Source organism: Vombatus ursinus, unplaced genomic scaffold (assembly GCF_900497805.2).
Source record: "Vombatus ursinus unplaced genomic scaffold, bare-nosed wombat genome assembly UNPS02009918.1, whole genome shotgun sequence".
Classification (NCBI taxonomy): domain Eukaryota; kingdom Metazoa; phylum Chordata; class Mammalia; order Diprotodontia; family Vombatidae; genus Vombatus; species Vombatus ursinus.
The window spans coordinates 2,894,127-2,913,514 of NW_020949696.1; the positions used below are offsets into that span (position 1 = coordinate 2,894,127).

A 19,388-nucleotide genomic window follows, 5' to 3' on the forward strand; every position below is an offset into this window, starting at 1 on the left:
TCTATAGCCTGCCTCTGACTAGCTGTGTGACCTTGTGACAAATTACTTCATTCTCAGAGACCCAGGCAACAACAAAACCTATGCTGCAGGGGACCTGCCAGGCTACCCAGTGGAAATAAAGTCCTAGGTCTGAACCCCTCCAAGAACTCCCCACCCTACCAAAAAAAAAAAAAATCTCCCACATTAGCCAGGTTTGGGTTATACCTATAGAGGCATTAATAAATATTGAATTAATAATTTTGACTTTCAAAAAAGGTCTTAGAAGAAAACAAAAAATAAAATAGGCCTACCTTGACAACTTGACACAGGAAGGTAGGTCTCCCTGTGATGCTGTTTCATATGATTTTATGCTTGTTTTGAATTATGACCAGAGGGAATCCACAAAGCACCCACAGCAACACCTTCTGTGATAGTCAAAAAAATAGGAAGAAAGTGGGTGCCCTTCAATGGGGGATGGCTGAACAAACTGTGGCACATATGATGGAATGTTACTGCTCCAGAAGAAACCAAGGAATTCAGAGAAATATGGCAGAACCAGAAAAAGAATACATATAATAGCTACAGTAACTTAACTGAAAAGATCCCTAAAAACTTAGCAAAGTGAATGAATATACGTGCAATCTTGGCCCCACAGAACAGATGATGAAAGGTGATGGAGGGGAGGCTGCGGACAGTGACAAAATGCAGGAATATCCATTGACTTAAGTTGGCTTCATTTAATGGGTTGTTTTGCCACAATAGTGCTCCACAGCACCTGTTTCAGCTGTGGCCCATTCTACCAGGGGAAGTCTTCACATGCTTGGGGTAGAACCCGCCCCAATTCACCAACGGGTTTGAGACCCATCGGTTACCCTCAACCTGGTTTAACCTGTCTGTTGAAATGATTTATCTGGGTGTGGCTGCTGGGCATACTAAAGCTTCAGGGAGCCACAGGTGAGCATTAGGTAGATTAGGTAGACACCAAAGGTGGAAAGCATTTCTGAAAGGGCTCAGCAGCCCTCACACCAGAGGTACTAGTCTTCCCTGAACACACCCTACACCACAATGTTTGTACATCTGACCAAGGCCTCTGATACTGTCAGTTGTGAGGCCTTATGGAAAATTATGTCAAAATTTGGTTGCCCAGAGAAGATCATCAGTATTGTACGTCAATTTCATGATGGCATGCTTGCCTGGGTTCTGGATAATGGATGATGCTCTGGTGCTTTTCCAGTCACCAACGGAGTGAAATACGGCTGTGTGCTTGCTCCCATGCTTTTTAGCCTGTTTTCAGCCATGCTGTCAAATGCCTTCAATGAGGACAAACACAGCATCAAGGTCAGCTACCACACTGATGGTAAATTCAGCTTGAAAAGGCTACAAGCCAATACCAAAATGGAGTGTTAGTGCACAATTTTTTGTTTGCAGATGACTGTGCACTCGATGCAGCCTCTGAAGCTGAGATGCACCAAAGTATGGATTGATTTTCTGCTGCTTGTGCTAATTTTGGCTTAACGATCAACACCAAGAAAACACAGGTGCTCCACCAGCCAGCACCACACCATTAATACATGGAACCATCAGTTACAGCAATTGGAGAAGTTTTGAATGCTGTGGATAAGTTTACTTACCTTGGCAATATACTTGCCAGGGATGTACACATTGATAATGAGGTTGACACATGCATTGCCAAAGCTAACTCAGTGTTTGGGAGGCTCCTCAGTGTGGGAGAGAAGAGGTATTAGACTGCCTACCAAATTGAAGGTCTGCAGAGCTGTTGTGCTGATCTTATTGGTGTATGCCTGTGAAACCTGGATACTATACCAGCGCCATGCCAGGAAACTGAATTGCTTCCATTTGAATTGTCTTAGGAAGATTCTGAAGATCACCTGGCAGGATAAAATACAGACACTGAGGGCCTTTCTGGAACTAAACTGCCAAGCATTCAAACTCTACTGCAGAGATCGCCAACTTTGATGGGCTGGCCACACTGTTCCAGTGCCAAACGTACGCTTGCCAAAAAGACTTTTATGGAGAACTCACACAGGGCAAGTGTTCAAATGGTGATCAGAAAGAGATACAAGGGGCTCAGATAATACCTCACAGACTCTCAGATTCCTTGAGTCTGGCTAATATGGTGGATCTTTAATAAACCTTGTCTTTGGCTGAAAGAAGGCTTGGGTAGAATTCTTTTGGGCAGGACCCGCGTGTCATGATCTCGGGGTCCCAGCACCCCTAAACCTCTAGATCTCATCATATGGTCCCCTGACTGGGAAAAACTGCCATACCAAGCTCTTCATCAGCCAAGACTGGAAGATACCAGATATGCATGAAACCCGAAACAATGTCACCATCTTCCTACTGTCACAATCCTCTTCCAGAATGAAGGGCAAACCACAACCTAAAAGTACCTCATGAATTGTAGAAGCCTGGAGGACTTCCCAACTTCCCATAGCTGTTTCTGGATTAGCTGAAGGCAGTGTCTGCAACAGGAGCCAAGGATGGACTGGATACAGATTCAAGGCTCTCCAAAGAGCACAACAGAAAACCTATACCATTACTTAAGAACATCTTGAGGTGTCCAATAAAATGGCTTCCAGCAGCTATGAATTATCCCTTTGTCCTACACATTCTGTAAGCTTGAGCCCACTGTCCATGGACTCTATGTATGTGAGAGTGTATCACAGACTTTGGGGGGGGTGGGTGTTTTGCACTTTTTTTTTTGCTATGCCTCCTTACTAAATACCCCTTCCTAAAAGCTAATCTAAAAAAAAAAAAGAGAGAGAGAGAGAGAGATACAAGGACACTTTCTAGGTTTCTCTTAAGAACTCTGGGATTGCATGACATGGGAGACATTGGCACAGGACTGCTCAGCATGGTGTGCCCTCATCAGAGAAGGCGCTGTGCTCTACTAGTAAAGCAGAATTGAAGTAGCTCAAAAGAGACCCCAGGTTCTCAAATTTAGAGAATCTACCCCAAATGTTCATATGGACTATTTGTGCCCCATCTGTAGCAGAACATTCAGAGCTTGTATTGGTCTGATCAGCCAGTGTGACACACTGTAACTTGACTTTAACATACTATTGTCATTTTGGTCCTCTTTTGAGAACAAAGGACCACCATTCTCTTAGGGGAAAACCAACTTTATTGCCCCCCATCCCCCTAAACATGTAAAGAACTTCTACTACAGAAACTGGTGCTCAGGGTAAAAGTTACCAGTCCAGCGGGGCACCCCACCCCCCCAAATGCTTCCCTGAGATTTTCGAAAATGTGTATGGTACTGACTCTAGGAAATCAGTAGCCTTAACCCAGCAGAAATGAGGTGTAGAGAGCTTTTCAGTGGGAGCGAAGAGGGAAGTTTAAAGGGAAAAAAAAAAGGTATTAACCCTTTCGTTTTCCTGACAAAGAAAGGAAATTGTGTTGACAAGCCCCTAATGCATCCTGGCCCAGGAATCTTCCTTGCTTCCATCACAGCAGATGGTTATGGGGGCTCTGGGGAGATGCGTATTGGGCAGCTGGGGAGGCAGCCAAGGGGAGCTCTGAGCAACAAGGACAGGAAGGCACCCGGCAGGTGCACCAGAGAGGTTTTCCAGGAAGTGTTACATTTCCTACCAACATGAAAGTCTGTGAGAGATCGGGCTCCTTTGTATATGGCAGGGCGAGAATGATTCCACTACTGGATAGTCCCTTGTTACTGATTTTGCTAGTCTGTCCTAATTAAATGCTTTGCTATTGGATTTATCATTTCTGTCTAGTCTGTAGGATCCCTAAAGTGCTAACAGCTAATACAAGTCTACAAATTCATAAATATCTCAAGAATTACAGATAAGTCAGCAGGAACATAGCAGAAGTCCCAAAAGACTAGAGCCTCTAATTACCCAAGATTCAGTGTGGAGTTTAGGAAAATCAAAATGATGAAAACACAGCCCCAACCAGTGCATTCTCTGTCAGCACCTAAGTTTGCCTTCTTGTATGGCACTATAACCAAGGGTCCTTTTCCACTACTGTGACATCTAGGTTTGTTTTAGCTAAAGGGGGCTGGGTGAGATGACCGCTGCAATTGATTCCAAGTGTGACAGTTTATGTTCTAACCTCCCTTCCAAGTTTAACACTGCAGGGTTCGATAATTATTTTCCTCCACGTCTTCATTCTCTCAAGGACCAGTCCTGACCCCTCCCTCCCTCCCCTGAAGAGACTGCCTCACTCCAACATTCTGGAACCTCTGGCTGAGCATGGAATTAACATGCCCAATCAACACATTTTTACCTCTTCTGTAGCCAGGATCATATGCCAGCCCTGAAGTTGTAGTAAAGAAATTTTCTTTTTGATTTCCCCCCAAACCCTTCATCTCATGTCATGCCCCTGGCAACTCATGTCTGAGCCGTGCTTTCAAAGGTCTCAAGGAGGCATTAAGCAACAATGGTGGTGATGAGGGGCACAGTGAGCATTCTTGGGGCTATGGTAAATGTCTCTATGCTCTTCCCCTTCTTCCACGACAGGTGCTTAATGTTTTTTGAATAAATGAGTAATTTTATCTTCCTCTAATCCTCATCTTTACCACAAAGAAATATCAAAAATTACCACAGAAAGGTTTCAAGCTTGACCTTGGAGGGTTTTTTTTTTTAATTCCATATGTCCGGCATAATTCAATTTGTTGTCATAGTTATTCCTGTGCTCAATACCTAAGCAGCCAGCATGTTTCAGAGGGAGGTTTAATTATCCCTATACAAGTGATACATCAAAGGTTGTCACTGAGAGGTCCTTGGAGTCCTTCCTGAGCATTTCACATTTGTGTTCGATCAGGATCCCCAAGAAGAGCAGTCCCCAAAAAGTCCTCCGTTCCTAGACCTGCAGCAAATGAAACCGAAACACAACAGATGACTACAGAAACACTTCCCTGAAGTGAAAGCAGACAGGAGACATCATTCTGAGAGCTGGAGGCTTAATAAGCACTAAGAGCTACAAAAAGAGCAAAACATCAGATTTGTTCAATACAAAGACACACACACACTTCCTCATGCTCAGAATGGTTCCAAAGTGGGAGGGACTGACTTGGAAGGGGATAAATGCCATGTTGGTGGATGTCTTCAAAACGAAGCTCAACAGACATCTGTCAGGATGCTTCAGACAAGGATTCTGCTCAAGATGGACCAGATAAGTTCTGAGCTTCACGGGTTCCCTGGTATGTCAGTGACTACTTCTAAACTTTTCAAAGTCTGCCTCCAAGCTAGAATCAGCGTGCACTGGTCATTAGGTGCATTGGGATCGCTATACTAGACATTCCAAAATATGGCTGCCAAGTATATTTTTGGAAATGATTTTGATAAGGTAATAGGTTTTGACAATAAACATTTCCAAATACCTCAGTTTGCTAATGATTTTCCCTCCAACACATTCCTGTTGAATAATGGATATAAGTTTTCATCTAGTTCTCACTACATCTTTGGCATTTTTCTGATGATCAACAATGATGTCCACCTGGCTGCTACATGTCTAGACAAAGGACATTAAAAATGAATGCCTACAACTTCAAGGGGTAGGTGGACAAGAAGGTATTTTCAAATCCTTTCAATGCAACAGAATTCCATTGCACCAAATGCTAGGTATAACTTATTAATACATGTGATGACTTGGTCTTTAAAAAAAAAACAACAAAACCAAAATACCCCCAAATGTTCATGTAAGCGTTGCATTTAGAGCCATCACCATGGACCACCATATACATACATTACACCAATGCCGGTGTTGCTTAAAACATTTTTTGAGCTGCTCTTTGGAAAGAGTCTTCAGAGCAAGCCATGTGTCACAGAAGAACAATCATGTTACTTTGTTACCCCAAATAGCTATTTCCAAAAATCTAATCTGTCTTCAAAGGACAATGATTTACCATCATGGGGATAATTTCAAAAAAGTGCCAAAGTTTATCAAGGCAGTTTCATCAAATGGTTTTGGAGCAACAGCAACATGGATGGAATCAGTGCATGGCCGTCAACGAGGACTGTTCTCTTTCTAGTAAAATTAAGTGCTGGCATGGTTATTCTTAAAATTAGTCTCGCTACTTTATTGTCCTACCAGGCAGTGCTTTGCTAAGACTCAGACGCCTGTGGCTAGGCAGAGATTTTTGTTTAAACATACCTGTACCTAGCTGCTAATGTTATTATAAATTGCTCTATCTCCTTTATTCTAGAACCTCAAGTGTCCAAAGAATTATTTGTAGGGTACTTAGTCCATCCTCTATTTGAGCAGGAAATTTTCTGCATGGTCATCCAGTTTCATCTTGATCATCTCTGGGGAAGGGAACTCACTTTCTTACCAGACAGTACGTTCACTTCTGGGCAGCCTTGACTGCTAAGAAGTTTCTCCTCATCTAGGTCTCCCTGTAACCCCTATCCTTGACTCTTGTTCTATCCCCTGTGGATTGAACACAACTCTAAACCAATCCTCTTCCACAGGCTTTTCAAATACTTGAAATGAACTGTCTTGGTTGTCCAAACTCTACTCTTCAAACAAGCTGAACCTCCTCAGTTCCTTTGCCATGGACTGTATGGTCTCTAGGCCATTCACTGTGCTGGTGGCCCTCTTTGGGATACACTCTACCTGGCTACTAACCTTCCTAAAACGTGGCACCCATAGCTGAACACAGATCTAGACTGGTCTGGCCAGAGAAAAAGAGGTCATATCTCTTTGTGAGGAATACTACATCTCTTAAAGCAGTCTAAAATGAACAGTCATTTTATGACTGTTTAAGAACAGTTATTGCTGTTCTCGTTTGGTGGGGGTATGGGGAAGGGATGCTGCAACATCTCTCTTATCTTACATGTTATTAAGATCCCCAAACCTTTTCCCCCACTGTTGACTGTGAACTCCTTGAGATAAGGGACTGTCTTTTGCCTTTCTCTAAACCTCCAGAGCTCCTCACAGTGCCTGGCACATAGCAGGTACTGAATAAATGCCTGTTGATTTGTTGTCTATTTTATCCATTAAATTAAACAGTGTAAAATAATACCACCACCATATGTTTATAGATGGCTTTATGGTTTTCAGAGCATTCTCACAGTTATCTCATTTAATTATCCCCAAAATTGTGTGAGATAGACAGGACCAGAATTATCCTCATTTTACACATAAGAAACAGCTCCAGAGAGGTGGGCTTACTCGCCCAAAGTCACATGCCAAATCCACTTAATTCCCTGTGCTTCACATTCTTTGTCTGTAAAATGGGAAGACTAATACTTGCACCACTGACCGCACAAGGTTGTTGTGAGGAAAGTTTTGAGGTTCTATAAATCTGAGTTATTCTTATTACTACAACTGATGCCTTCAGACTCCTCTTCAGGAGGGGGGGCCTTCCACTCTATCACGATCCTCTGCTGAGAGGCAGGTCAGAAGATAGCATGAGTTGTTCATGGTTGAGTAGCTAACCTATTCTCTTGCTTCTCCACAGACAATCTTGTTAAGAAAGCACTCTGCAAACATCTAAAGGTCAGTGTTTTTTAGACAGTTATGGGAGTCAACAGCGGCATATGGCAGGAGACAACCTCTGTTTCTAGGGCCATCTTTGAGCAGTGGGGCGGGTGTTGGGCCATAGCAGGATAGCTCACCCATCAGTGTGAGCTTTTTCCCCAAAAAGGTGCCTGTTTGGGCTGTTTAAGCTAAAGCTTAAAAACACACACACACACACACACACACACACCCTAAGTTGTTAGTAATGAGCATTATTCTTTGCAAATTATTGCTCCCTTAATATAGGACTTTCTAAGGTGAAAAAAGGTCTGTAAGAGAGTCCAGCAAGTTTGCACTGAAAACAAGGCAATGCTTTTGGAATCAAAAGACTGTGAATCCATAAAAGTGAATATATCAAATAGCACCTGATTATCTAATGAACATATCTACACATTAAATGGGCTAGAGAGACTTACCATAAGATTGAAAAGTTAGCTTAATTGTCCTTCTTAAATTTACCATTGATGTATGGCACCCAATCCAGAATCAGACGCCAGTCAGTGGCCCAAACTAGCCCCACAGCACCAACAGCACCCCATGTGCCTGCTGTGGGAAGCCTAGGGGAAGAAACAAAAGCATCAATGCATCAACTAATCAATAAATACTTACTGAATGCTTACTTCAAGAGTTACCCACTTCGAGGAACTGTGGGGGATACAGGTACAGCATAAAGAATGATCCTTGTCCTCAAGGAGCTTGTAATCAGCTTGGGGAAACAAATTTTAACAAGTCAAGCACTTTCTTCACAACAACAGTGGGGGTTGGGGTAGTGTCCAGATTATAATCCCCATGCTATAAATGTGGAAATTGAGGTTCAGAGCAGCACCTGCCCATGGTCTGAGAGACAACTTAGGACTTGAGACAAGGTTTTCTGATTCCAAATCCAGTTCCTTCCACTACCACTCCGTTACTGATTGACAACAACATGAATACCGGACAGAAAGTAATTCGGAGCTGAACTTGATAGTTCAGAATAAACTCAGGGGAAAACAAAGAAGCTGTGGGGCTCAGGAAAGGAAGTTAGCAGGCTAGGTGAAGGGGGGAGCATTGAAAGAGGTCTTTAAAAGATGAGCAGACACTCAATAGATGACAAAGAGGGAACAGGGAGACACTTAAGGCCTAGGGAAGAAAATCCACAAAATGCAAGACATTGGAGGAACAGGAACAGAGTGCACAGACAGAGATACAAGGTAAGGCCAGAAAGGCAGGTTCACGCCAGACTATAAAGGGCCCTGAATGCCAGGCAAAAGAATCTGAGCTTCACTCGGTAAACCATAAAGAATTACTACATGTTTCTGAGCAGACAAATGAGATGACCTTAAAGCTCTATATAAATGTTCACTCACTTCATCACCCTGTAAGAACTCTTGGTACTCTAGCTCACCACCGCTCTCTGTCCCTGAGTGGAGAGGGGGCCGTGAGCCCCAAACCTCCATTTAAAGAGGGGACTCAGCTTTTTCTTTTTCACCTGGTAGCAGTCTTGGGACTTCTCTAACTTTGACATCATTCCCACTTCCCACCCTCAGCTTTTCAGCTTTTTTTTGTGTTGTAAGATTGTAAGCTCTTCGAGGACAGGGGCTAGCTTTTTTCATATCTGTATTCTCATGGCTTAGCACAGTGTCTGGCACGTGGTAGGTGTTTAATAAATGTTGACTAATCATAATTATTTCAATGACCAGATATATGCACAAGGAAGATTATTCTAGGGGGTGAACTGGAGAGAGTAGAGAGAAAAGACAGGAAAAGTTGTTGCAATGAGTTCAAGTGGCTAGTAGTGAGGGCTTGTCCAGACAGACTGCATTACCCTTCTTTGAACAGGTGCCTGTTGGTTTACATCAAGGTTAACTAAAACCCTCAGGTCCTTTCTCCACAAAATGCTGCCCTTCTATGTCTCCCTTCACTGTCATATTCATATGGTTGGAGTTTTGAGCTGAACTGAAAACTGACTGGAGAAGTCACAAGGTCCAAATTTTCAAGGTTGCATGTTTAAATAGCATCAGCCCAAGTGCACTTAGTCGGCATTCATCAGCAATCCTACCCAGGACTGGTACTAATCAGTGGTGCTGTGCCATATGCTGCTTCATCAACTCTTCTTTGCATTAAACAGAATATGTAAACAGTAATTACTCACCCAAAAAAGACAAAAAACTAAAGACAGAGAGGTGGTGAGTCAAAGATGTAAAGGCTGAGAGTAGAGGCAAATCTAAAGAATGAGAAACAGCAGCCACCTGAGAGGCGGTGAGCTCTAGTGGAAAGAACACTTGATGTGAAGAGAGAACACCTGGGGTTTGTTGGAGTCCAAGCTCCGAAGGAACATCAAATCTGGAGCCAGCAGACGAGACTCTGCACCCTGGCTCTGACACAAGAGTCATGCAACCATGGGCACCCCTTCTGGCCTCAGTCTTATCATCTATAAACACTGCTTACACGAACCTACCTCACAGGGTTCTTCAAAGAAAAGAGCTGCAAACACTAAAGGCCCAGAGAAAAGGCATTATTGGGTGGGGAGATAAAGCTGTAACACAAACTACATTGTGGGAAGAAGGGAAGGAGAAAAGAGACTGTTCCCCCGTTGCTTACAGGATAAAGTCCAAACTACTCTGACTAGCATAAGAGGTCTTCTAAAATCCGGGCCCAACCTTTCTCTCTAGCTGGTATCCCACCATTCCCAACACGCACCCTTACTGCTCAGAAGATATGGCCTCTTCTTTGTCATGGAATACACCTTCTGTTTTCTTCTCAAGATCCTCCACTTGCTCTAGACTTCCTTCTGGAAGCGCAACTCAATCCTATCTTCTTCCTGACCACAGTGGCCTCTCAAGTCCCTTGACTAATAACAATAATGATAATAATACTATTTAAATAACAATTCGTATTTATACAGAATTTTAAGGATGACAAAATGCTTCCCTCTCAAAAAGGCTACTGTATCCATATTACAGATGTGGAAGACTCTCAAGAGCTTAAGTGACTTGTCCACATTCAAAACTAAATAGCGTCACAATCTGAAAACAGGTCCCAGAGTCCAACTTCAGCCCTTCTTATACTGTATAACTCTAATTCCTGTTCAAACACTCAAAGACAAAATCGTACACAACACTAGCTTCCTAGCTGTCTAGCATCTTTTTCCCCCCTTCTTTTTTCCTTTTTGGTGAGGCAATGGGGGTTAAATGACTTGCCCAGGGTCACACAGCTAGTTAAGTGTCTAGTGTCTGAGGCCGCATTTGAACTCAGGTCCTCCTGACTCCAAAGCCGGGGTTCTATCCACTGTGCCACCTAGCTGCCCCATCTAGCATCTTCTTGCTCCCCAGCTAGACTGGAAGTTGCTGAAAGATAGGGAACATGCCTTATATTCTCCGAAATTCCCACAGCGCCTCAAACGGTACTGAGCACATTCAAATCCACAAACATTTTCAGGCACCATATGTCAGGTACCGTATTTGGTACTGGCTACCAAAGATGAAAGATGAAAAATGACACCACCTAAGCCTTTGGGGGTTCACAATCTGATGGGAACTCCAACTCCCACACAAACATGTACAACACAAGGAGCATGTGACAGGGCTGTCCAAAACAAGGACAGGAAGTGGCCGGAGGAACCCCTCTTCCTCCAGCTTGGGTAGGGACAGGTGAGGAGGCCTGCTTAAGGCCAAAGTGAGAGGGCCTGACGGTCTCCAGTGCTTCTGCCTTCTGTCCTTTCCACTCTCAAATGGAGGCCTTACTGAACAAATTGTTGTATATGAATGTAATGGAATACTATTGTGCTCTAAGAAATGGTGACTAGGCAGATTTCAGAAAAACCTGGAAAGACTTACATGAACAGAGGCTGAGTGAAGTGAGCAGAACCGGGAGAACATCGTACACAATAACAGCAACACTGTGTGATGGTTAACTACAACAGACTTGGCTTTTCACAGCAATACAATGATTCAAGACAGTTCCAAAAGACTCATGACAGAAAATGCTATCCACATCCAGAGAAAGAACTATGGAGTCTGAATGCAGATCAAAGCATACTATTTTCACACTTTCCAATGTGGAAATCTGTTTAATATGATTTCACATGCATAGCCTATATCAGATTGCTTGCTGTCTTGGGGAAGGGGGAGGGGAAGATGTAGGGAGGAAATAATTTGGAACTTAAAATCTTATAAAAGTGAATGCTGCAAACTAAAATAATAAATGAAGGGCAATTTAAAATAAATTAATTAATGGAGGCCTTAGGCTAGTGGATCTCTAAGGGTGAGGATAACCAGGTGCCACAAGGTTCCTCCTGGCAATAGCATCCTAGGATTCCTTGCTGCTCCATTATTTTGTGATTAATTTATGAAAACGAATTAGTGTGTTTTATCCAGACCCAGGGCTTGAATGGAATCTGGTCCAAGAATGAAGGGCTGAATTCCTTTGTTGTAGAATTCATTCCTGATTTTGTCCTTGATCACATATATAACCCTGGAGTATGACAACATACCCAGGACTCCTGGGTTCTCTGGATTTTAGAACTACTTCCTCAAAACCCACTCACATAACCACTATGTTCTCTGAAGCTGAACATTTTGTCTAGAAAGGAAGGAAAAAAATTCTATTTGAAAGATTTGATGCCAGAGGAAGGGACAAAAAGCAAGGGAAAGATAGGTTCTATGAAGGAAAGGATGCAGTTTTATGGAGAAAGAATGGAGAGGAGGGACAAGTCAATGGTAAGGGGAGGAAGGGTGTTTATGAAGGAAGGGTTTGGAGAGCCTTTGGAGAGAAAGGGCAAGGGACTATGGATAGCTCAAAGAGGGAAAAGTTCTATGAAAAAGAAAAGGGTGAAATCTATGGAGGGGAATGTTCTAAAAAGAAAGTTCTATAATGGGCAAGGTCTACGCTCAGCCAATTCTCAGCCTTGGATCACCATTCATCACCTTCTCACTTACACATGTGCTGCTAAACAAAGCAGAGAAAATGACACAACTACGTTACACAAGCACGTTATACTGGGCTCTCATTGCTGCTAGACAATCCTTCTACAGCGCTCTCGTCAACTCATTCATCCAAACCTTTTCATCCCAGATCAAACCTCACATGGCTCCTCTTCTTCCTACTCTTTCAGCCGAGAACTTGGCTTCATATTTCATGGAAAAAAACTGTGATTTACTAAGAGCTCCCTCTTCTCTCCTCTTCCCTATCTCCTACTATGTGGGTGCCTTTGGCCCCATTCTTCTCCTTCACCCATCTCACAAAATAAAGTGGCCTTATTCCTGACCAAGGCTTAACTCTTCTACTTGTACAAGTGATGCCATTCCATCCTGTCTCCTGTAATAGAGTGCCCCCTCTGTCATCCCCACTTTCACTTATTTTTAATCTGTCTACTGGCTCATTTCCTACTGCCTACAAACATGCCCATGTCTCTCCTCCAACCTCAGAAAACCTTCACTTGATCCTTCTATCCTTGCTAACTATCATCCTATATCTCTTCTGCCCTTTGTGGCTAAACTCCTTGAGAAGATCGTCTACAATAGGTGCCCCCACTTCGCTCCTCTCCTCTCTTCTGCTTCTGACTTTATTACTCCACCTAAACTGCTTCTCTCCAAATTACTAGTGATCTCTTAGTTGCCAAATCCAATAGCCTTTTCTCAATCCTCATTCTCTCTGACCTGCTCTGCATCCTTTGATACTGTTGATCACTCTATCATCCTCCATACTCTCTTCTCTCTAGGTTTTTGGGATACCACTCTCTACTGGTTCCTCCTACCTTCCTGACTGTTCCTTGTCTGTCTCTTTTGTGGGTCTGTTTGTTTTTTTGGTGAGGCAATTGGAGTTAAGTGACTTACCCAGAGTCACACAGCTACCAAGTGTCAAGTGTCTGAGGCGGCCGGATTTGAACTCAGGTCCTCCTGACTCCAAGGCCGGAGCTCTATTATCTGTCTCTTTTGCTGGATCCTCTTCCAGATCACACTCTCTTAACTGCAGGCATCCCTCAGAGTTCTGTCCGGGGCCCTTTTCTTTTCTCCCTTTAAACCACTTTACTTGGTAATCTCATCAGCTCCTAACGATTTAATTACCATCTCTACCTTGATGATTCTCAAATCTACCTACCCTGCTCCATTTCCAAGTGCCTTTCAGACAGCTCAAAGGCGATGTCTAGTAGACATTTTAAACTCACTATGTCTAAAACAGAACTCAAGATCTTTTCCCCCAACCTTCACCACCTTCCCTATTACTGTAGAGAGCAATACCATCTTCCAGTGAAGGCCTGTCAAATTCATCTTTGCAACATCTCGTGAATACACCCTATTCTCTCCTCTGACACTGCTACCACTCTACTGAAGGACCTCATCAACCTACTCCTGGATTAGTGCAATGCATGCTGGAGGGTCTGCCTGCCTCAAGTCTCTCCCCACTGCAATCCATACTCCATTCAGTCGTTAAAGTGACCTTCCTAAATGGAAGGTTCATTCATGTCACTCCCTTACTCAATAAACTCCAGTGGCTCCCTATTGCCTCCAGGATCAAATATAAAATGCTCTGTTTAGCATTTAAAAGCTTTCATAATCTAGTCCTCTCCTGCCTTTCCAGTCTTCCTACACCTTACTTATGGATGCATAATCTTTGACTCGGTGAAACTAGGTTCCTGGCTGTCCCATGAATAAAACACTATCTCTCAGCTCAGAGATTCTCCCCCCTCTGCCCCAACCCAACTACTGACCTCCATGGCTTTTTTAAAATCCCGACTAAAATCCCATCTTCTACACCAAACCTTCCCTAACCCCTCTTAATTCCAGTACCTTCCCTCTCTTAATTATCTCCTATTTATCCTGTATATAGCTTGCTTTGTATATATTTCTTTGCATGTTGCCTCCCCCATTAGACTGTAAGCTCCTTGAGGGCAGGAATTGTCTTTTGCCTTTTTGGATCCTCAATGATTAGCACAGTGCCTGGCACATAGTAGGGGCTTAATAAATGGTTGCGAGTTGATTAGACTTCAATTCAATTCAATATTTATTAAGTCACAGTGCATGAAAAACCATCCCTGCTCTCAGGGAACATACATTTTACTGGGTGATACAACGCGTAATAATAGTTTAGTTTAGTCTACAGAAGTAGACAAAGCAAACACAAGATAATCTGATGCCAGGAAAATGCATTTAAAATTTCCAGAATTGGGAAAGACTCTTTTATTTATTTATTTATTTATTTTATTTTATTTTTTTTTGGTGAGGCAATTGGGGTTAAGTGACTTGCTCAGGGTCACACAGTTAGTAAGTGTCAAGTGTCTGAGGCCGCATTTGAACTCAGGTCCTCTTGACTCCACGGCCAGAGCCTTATCCACTGCACCACCTAGCTGCCCCCGAAAGACTCTTTTAGAAAAGAGCCCCTGAGACGTCCCTTGAAGGAAACTAAGTATTCTAAAAGGCAAAGGCATACTGGCACATTTCAAGCATGGAAGACAGCCTGTACATGAAGAGGGGAATTAGCAGATCAACAAGTGGTCAGTTTAGTTGGAACTAGAAAAGTAGGCTGGAGCCAGACTGTTCAGGCTTTTAAAGTTGAAACGTTTACATTTTGAACTAGAGGGAGTAAAAAGCCATTCAAGATTCTTGAACAGATAACAGACCTCGTGGAGCCAGAAAGGTCTTTAAACGCCACATGATCCAAGCCCTTCATTTTACAGGTGAGGAAAACAAGGCCCAAAGAAGTTAGCTGATTGGCCTACTCAGTAGAGTGACACAGTCAGCCATGACCACGTTTTAGGAAGGTAATTTTGACAGTAGTGTAGAAGATGGATTTGGACATAGTAGAGACCTGAAGCAGGGAGAACAAGGTAGCTTTTTAAAGAGCAATGACAAGGGACTGAATTAGGGTAATGAGCCTGTGAATAGAGAAACTGCATGAGACATTATAGACTCAATAAGACTTCAAAATTAATATAAAAGAAGAATTCAGAATAACTGGAAGGGTGGGATTAACCTTATGGGGTTAACGGAGACCCTTAAAGGGAAATCTGAAGGCAAAACTGTTTTGGATATGAGAAGTTTTGAGATGTTATAGAACAGTGGTGTCAAACTCAAATAGAAAGATATCCCTGTGGATTACATATTGACTTAGAAAACCACAAACTAACATTATCTATGTTTCACTGTATTTTGAAATCTATTTTGTTTACAATTTAATTACAATTTAATCTGATTCTGGCTTTACTGGGAGTTCTGTGTATGTCTGCTGGCCTTGAGTTTGATACCTCTGCTATAGGATATAAATGATGGTGATATCCACCAAGTAGTTTGGTGATGGAGGACTCTAATCTTCAAGGAAATCAATCAAGGCTGAATATAATATTTAGGAGTCACCTACAAAGAGATAACTGAATCTATTCTATCTGATGAAAGGGTTGGGAGTATATGGAGGTGAGAGGAATGTTTTATGAAGGCTAAAGAATGGGGTCTATGTAAGGAGGAACCTAGGTCACTGAATAGGAAAGGGACTGTTCCAAGGGAAGAAGAGTCCTGTGAAGGTAGAAAGTCATCAAATATTAAGGCGGGAGGGAGATAGAATCTCCAGCTTCATTTGAATCTCAGCTCCAGGATCACCTCCTACAAGAAGCCTTTCAAATAACTATTTCTGGGCCTTCCCTCACCCCAAAGCACCCCAAAGTCTCCTTCTCACCTCCTAAAAAGGCTTTGCATTTACTCTGCATATATTTTGCATTTTCTTTTCTGTCTGTGTATCTCCCTGCGCACAGCTTAGCATATCATCAGGTGCTTCCTCAGTGCTCTGGGAATGAATAGACTAAGAGCAATCTATGAAGGGCCATCAATGGAGTTTTCAGAGGGGCAGAGAGAGTCCTATCAAGATGGAAAGGTAGGGTCAAAAGAGGGGAAGGGAAAATTCTGAAGGAAAAGGATGCTATGAAGAGAAGATAATGAGGGAGGGGAAAGTTCTAAAGAGGGTTAGGGTACTATTGAGGTGTTGAGGTAGGATCAAAATAACAAGGTTGACAGATAGACGAACGGTCCTGGAGTCAGGAAGACCTGAGTTCAAATCCCACCTTAGACACCTGCTAGCTGTGTGACCGTGGGCAAGTCACTTAACCCTGTTTGCCTCAGTTTCCTCATCTGTAAAATGGGCTGGAGAAGGAAATGGCAAATCATTTCAATATCTCTGCCGAGAAAACCCCAAATGGGGTCATAACTCAGAATGACTGAAAAAAAAACTGAACATTTTGTGAATAGAAATTAATGAGGGAGGGAAAGAGTTAGTGGGGAGGGAGGAGGAAAGAGAGTTAGCAAAAGCAATTAGTAGAGTCAACAACGGGGAGAAGGGTTGAGGGCCGGGGTGAGAGGAGGGTTCCAAGGGAGGGTTGTTACCTGGAGAGGAAAAGATCTAAGTCAGGGAGGGCCTCCAGAGAGAAGAGGGTGGGGACTGGGGAAGGGAGAAGGGGAGAAGAAACTGGAGCAGGGGAGGAGGAGAATAAGGGAGGAGAATGAGTGACGGAGAAGGGGGCGAAGGAGAAGGGGGGAGGGGAAGGAGAAGGGGGGAGGGGAAGAAGGGGGAGGGGAAGGAGAAGGGGGGAGGGGAAGGAGAAGGGGGGGAGGGGGAGGAGAAGGGGGGGAGGGGAAGGAGAAGGGGGGAGGGGAAGGAGAAGGGGGGGAGGGGAAGGAGAAGGGGGGGAGGGTCGCTCCACCGGGAGAGACGCCACCGAGCAGGGGCTGCCCGGGGCGGAGGCCGTGGTGGAAGGAATCCTGCCCCTGGGTGGGCTCGGGACGGGGCTTCCTCACCAGTACTTCACCAGCTCCTTGTAGCGCGGCCCCAGCAACTTGTTCAGCATCGCTGCCCCGCTCACCTCAGCGCTCGGCCCGCTCGTTAGCCTTTCAGTGGGTCCGCCTCAGGGTCACCTCGGCCCTCAGCGACAGGAAGCACTGCGCAGGCGCCGACCAGGACCCCGACGCCGAGGCTGCCCTGGCACCGCCTGTCCGCTCAACGGTTAACGGACGCCTGCGTCTGTTGAATGCATAGCATCTCAGGGTCACCTCTGACCCCGTGCACCGAACACTGCGCAGGCGCACCAGAAGTCCCCGCTTTGGGTCCTCGCCTGGCTGCACGCGCACCTTCGTTGGGGCGTTAAAAAAAAAAGTTAGCTCCAAAACTTTATTTAGAGTAACTAAAAGGATAAAGACGAAAAGCCGAGTGCCAGGGATGAGGAGAGGGAGAGGGATAGGGGGAGGAAGACCCTCCCTGCCCCCTCCTCTGACGTCAGAGGCAGATTGGTCGCTAGCGCTCCCTGCCGGTAGCTCTTTGGAACTCCAGTGAGGTTGCCACGTGATTCCCCTCTTGATACCCAGCTCATGGAAAGAAATCTGATCTGATGAGGAGTGGGCTGGAGTCAGGGAAGCCCAGTGTCACATCTGACACTAACTAGCTCTGTGACCCTGGGCAAGTCACTTGACATCCCTCAGTCTCAGTTTCATCATCTGTAAAATGGAGATAATAATAGCATCTATACCCCAGGATTGTTGCAAGGCTCAAATAAGATTTTTATAAAGCTCTCTGCAAAATTTAAAGCACAATATAAATTTATTACACCATCATGTATAACATTATATAGAATATCATCTATCGTGAGAAGACCTGTCCTTGTGGGACTTCTCTGATTGTGGGACTTGAACAGAGTAGGTACTTAATAAATTTTTGTTGAATTTAGAATTGCTGTAGGGGCCAGAACTGGATGGATCCTAAGAGGCCATCTGGTCCCTCCAACACTCCCAACCCCATTTTACAGGTGGGGAAACTGAGACCTAGGAAGGGCAAAGGAATTTGACAGAAAGAGTTAGTGGCAGAGCTGAGATTAAAACCCAGGTCTCCTGACTACAAATCTGGCACAATTTCCCCTGCTGCCTCCTACAAAATAAGAGGCAAAAATCATTCAATCTTTGAGATGTGACAGGTTGTTGTCTCTACTCCATGTTTTCAACGCCTCCTGCAACAAGTGGTCAGCCACCACATGTACAAAAATATTTACAGCAGCTCTTTTTGTGGTGGCAAAGAATTGTCAATTAAGGGAATGCTCAACAATTGGGGAATGGCTGAACAAGTTGTGGTATAAGAATGTAATGGAATACTATTGTGCTGTAAGAAATGATGAACAGGCTGACTTCAGAAAAACCTGGAAAGACTTATATGGACTGATGCTGAGTGAAGTGAGCAGAACCAGGAGAGCCTTGTGCCTCAGACACTTGTACACAGTAACAGCCACTTTGTGCAATGACTGACTTTGATAAACTTAACCCTTCTCAGCGATACAAGGATCTAAGACATCTCCAAAAGTGTCATGATGGAAAATGCTATCCATATCCAAAGAAAGAACTATGGAGTTTGAATGTAGATCGAAGCATACTATTTGCTATTTTTTTTCTTCTGTTGTGTTTTGTTTCCTCTTTCTGATGGTTCTTCCTGTTGGTTCTAATTCTTACCTACAACATCACTAATGTGAAAATATGTTTAATAGAAATGTGTATGTATAGCCTATATCAGATTGTATGCTGTCTTGGGGAGGGAGGGGGAGAAAAATTTAAAACTCAAAAGCTTATGGAAGTGATTGTTGATAATTCAAAATAAATTTAATTAATAAAAAAAATGGTCAGCCAGTTTCCACTTGACGATCTTCAGTAATTAGAATTCAGTAATTCATGAATGAAAGAATTTATTTTTTAATTAAGTGCTGAGTGCCAAGTGCTAGGCTAAGTGCAATGGATACAAATACAAAAGCAAAAGCATTTCCTGCCTCCAATGAGTTTACATTCTAATAGCAGGAGACATAGAGCTTAAATCCCACAAAGCCTTTCTCTGTCCCCCCTGAACCTTCTAGGTTCAGTTCTATCTACAGGACTTGCCTTGCCTGTGACATACCACCTCCCTCCAGGCACTCT

General features: G+C 43.6%; 1 protein-coding gene across 1 annotated transcript; it reads right to left on the minus strand.

Annotated features, from left to right (window-relative positions):
* Positions 1–4,570: 4,570 nt before the first annotated feature.
* LOC114036621 (cytochrome b-c1 complex subunit 10) lies at positions 4,571–17,389 on the minus strand. Its single transcript, XM_027853221.1, has 3 exons — positions 17,241–17,389; positions 7,899–8,039; positions 4,571–4,827 (listed from the first exon to the last, which is right to left on the minus strand). The coding sequence occupies exons 1-2, from the start codon at positions 17,288–17,290 to the stop codon at positions 7,919–7,921; spliced, it is 171 nt and encodes a 56-aa protein (XP_027709022.1). The 5' UTR covers positions 17,291–17,389; the 3' UTR covers positions 4,571–4,827; positions 7,899–7,918.
* Positions 17,390–19,388: the final 1,999 nt, after the last annotated feature.

Coding starts and splice junctions, on each gene's coding strand:
- LOC114036621 (XM_027853221.1), bottom strand. CDS start 17,290: ATGCTGAACAAGTTGCTGGGGCCGCGCTACAAGGAGCTGGTGAAGTAC. Junction 8,040..17,240: donor AAGGAGCTGGTGAAGTACTG/GTGAGGAAGCCC, acceptor TTCTTCCCCTAG/GCTTCCCACAGCAGGCACAT.